Source organism: Delphinus delphis, chromosome 5 (genome assembly GCF_949987515.2).
Source record: "Delphinus delphis chromosome 5, mDelDel1.2, whole genome shotgun sequence".
Classification (NCBI taxonomy): Eukaryota; Metazoa; Chordata; class Mammalia; order Artiodactyla; family Delphinidae; genus Delphinus; species Delphinus delphis.
The window spans coordinates 40,836,032-40,839,244 of record NC_082687.1 but is presented as its reverse complement, the minus strand read 5'-3'; the positions used below and the strand labels follow the sequence as shown (position 1 = coordinate 40,839,244).

Sequence of the window (3,213 nt, the reverse complement as noted above, 5' to 3'; positions counted from 1 at the left end):
ATAAATTTATTTATTTTTGGCTGTGTTGGGTCTTAGTTTCTGTGCGAGGGCTTTCTCTAGTTGCAGCGAGTGGGGGCCACTCTTCATCGCGGTGCGCAGGCCTCTCACTGTCGCGGCTTCTCTTGTTGCAGAGCCCAGGCTCCAGACGCGCAGGCTCAGTAGCTGTGGCGCACAGGCTTAGTTGCTCTGCGGCATGTGGGATCTTCCCAGACCAGGGCTCGAACCCGTGTCCCCTGCATTGGCAGGCAGATTCTCAACCACTGCGCCACCAGGGAAGCCCTGTACTTTTCACTTTCTAAAAATATTAAAAAAATTTTTTTTTAATTTATTTATTTATTATTTATTTTTTTGGGCTGCTTCGGGTCTTAGTTGCGGCACATGGGCTCCTCGTTGTGGCACTCAGGCTTCTCTAGTTGTGGCATGCAGGCTCTCTAATTGTGGTGCGTGGGCTTAGTTGCCCTGTGGCATGTGGGATCTTAGTTCCCCAACCAGGGATCAAACCGGCATCCCCTGCATTGAAGGATGGATGCTTAACCACTGGACTACCAGGGAAGTCCCTACTTTTCACTTTTTATAATCACACACTTGTCACTGCAAATTCTTTGTAAACAATTTTAACTGCTAGATAATTTATCACTAAAGTCTTTTTTTGCAGTGAGTTGAACTAGATAATTTGCAAAATCCCTTTGAGTTTGAAAATTGTGTTAAGTCTCCAAATTTTTTTCTGTAATACTCTATAGAGTATATATATGTTCATTGAAAGACTACCTAGTCTTCTTTGTGAACCAGGATATTTGAAGAGGGGCAAAGTAAGAATTGCCAACTTACTCTCTGATGAAAGCAGCAGAGATTTTGGATTTGCATTCTGGTAAAAGAAGCATGTCCTTTTCTAGACAAGAGTAGGTATCTCCAATGGAAGAGAGTATTTTGTGTTTTTCCAAGAGGGGAATATAGGTTATAAATAAGGGTCTGCACCAGGAACAGAGGTTTTTTTTTTTTCTCTCAGTGGTAGGGAAGATTGTTCATTCTGAATAGTTCCCTATCCCCCAAAATATTTCTTGTGTCTAATTTTCACTCTCAGATAAATGATGACCAGGGAACAAACTAAAACTGATAAATGTCCTCATAATCCAGAGACTTAATTTATCCATTTATTTCATTTTCTTCCCTGTTCCTCTAAAAATCTCCACTCAGGCTGCCAGTGAATAGTAAAACATAACGACTGAAGTTGACACATTTTTCGTCCCTCTTTGTAGTGAAATGATCCAAGATGAACAGGATAAATTGGTTAACAGTCTCTAAGATTGGATAGTAACCTCTGAACAAACTCAGTTAAAATGTAACTATTTGAATTTTGGTGCTTATCACATTTTATATCCAAATGCTATGGTCTATGCCTGAAAATGTTACTGTACACATTTTTCATCACAAAGAATAAATTTATTTTAACAGATTTTAAGTGGGAGTTGTATAACTGGAGAGAAACAGCTGAGTACTCCACAGAAATGAAGCAATTTGCGTGTACACTCTACTTGTGCAGTAGCAAAGTCTATGATTATGTAAGAAAGATACTTAAACTGCCTCATTCTTCTATCCTCAGAACGTAAGTGAATTACATTTTAGATATTAAATAAAATAAACATTTTGTTCTTTCACTGTAGTTTATACATTAATGCTATTAGTATTCATACTCTCCTTTTGTCCACTTTCTCTTTTTAAAAACTTCTAGGTGGTATTTGCATGTTATCACAGTCGATATTTCACCCACAGAATGAAGACATATAGGCTGACAATTTTTTTTGCATCTTTCAGTTGGTAGAGACACTCTGGGTGGTAAAATCTAAATCTTGAAATATTGGAATTTCTCAGACACTTCAGTAGTTTTAATATGTGACTAATCTAGAAAATCGAGAACAATTGATTGGTATCTAGGTTGATACCATTGGTTTGAGGCAAAAATCAAAAACCTGAATTTTTCCTAAGCACTGTAGTTGGTGCCAATGCAGGCTGTCCAGAGACCAGATTATGAAAAATAATTTTTTAGAATTTATGGTCAAAATACATAGCTATATTTATATTCTCTTAGTGGGAAGCAAATAACAGTGACTTTTATAGTAATGCCTTATAAATTTAATACTCAATTTTTACTGTTTTTTTCATCACAGGATTTACAGATTCTTTTATTTCTATTTATTTACTTATTTGACTTAAATGACAGAAATGTATTATTGCCTCACAGTTCTGGAAGCTAGAAGTCCAAAATCAAGGTGCTGGCAGGGTTAGTTCCTTCCGAGGGCTGTGAAGTAGGGTCTGTCCCATGCCTCTCTCCTTGGCTTGTAGATGGTGGTCCTTCTCCCTGTGTTTCTTCACATCGTCTTCCATTATCCATGTATGTTTCTGTGTCCAAATTTCCTCTTTTTATGAGGACACAAGTCATGTTGGATTAGGGTGTGCCCTAATGACCTCATTTTAACTTGATTACCTCTGTAAAGACCCTATATCCAAATAAGATAACACTCTGAGGTACTGGAGATTAGGACTATGATATATCTTTTTTGAGGGACACAAGTCAACCCATACCAGTCACTTTCCTGCTGCCCAAGCCTCCCATTACCCATAGACTTCTTCCTGTGGCTCAGTGAGCTTCTGTGATGTGATGTGGCTCCTGCTGGACTCTGCGGCTCATCTCCTGCCTCTCTCCCTGCCTCTTAGATTCCACGTTCCTATTGTAAGGCATTTCTTGCTGCTTCCTTCCCTTCGAGACTTACTAGTCCATCTGCCTGAAATGCCCATTCTCCCTGTTAGTCCTGGAGATTGGTCCTCACCCTTCAGGCTCAGATTAGATATCACATCCTTTTTGAATCCTGGCCTGCCATTCTTCCGATTCTGGACTAGGTACCCTCTTGTGCACATAATGTGGAACTGAATCTTAGTACTTAACACTGTCTTCCCCGCTAGACTGTGAGCTGCCCAAGTATGAGGTCTGTGTCTGGTTCTTTGTTACACCTCCTGCCCTGGAGGGGTGCCTGGAACACAATGGTCTCTTGATAAATATTTGTGGAATGAAAGGATGCCTGGATGGTTGTTTAGGATTTTGAACAGATGTAAAGAAGAATTGCATTGGACCTCAAATCGCTGCCTAAGAGCAGCACTTCATTTAATCCACTGCTATTGGGGCAGAGGCCGCCCAGGAATGGCAGGAGCCTTCTCTCC

General features: G+C 39.9%; 1 protein-coding gene across 2 annotated transcripts in view; it reads left to right on the top strand.

Moving 5' to 3' along the window:
- Positions 1 to 281: 281 nt before the first annotated feature.
- THAP9 (THAP domain containing 9) overlaps positions 282 to 3,213 on the top strand; it is a 9,785-nt gene continuing 6,853 nt past the window's right edge. For both annotated transcript variants that reach the window (XM_069540684.1, XM_060012258.1), the window contains exon 1: positions 282 to 1,603. Coding sequence is in view for 1 of the 2 variants with exons in the window: in XM_060012258.1 (XP_059868241.1) it covers positions 1,404 to 1,603 (200 nt within the window). In the remaining variant the exon portion in view is untranslated. The remainder of the gene's footprint in view (positions 1,604 to 3,213) is intronic.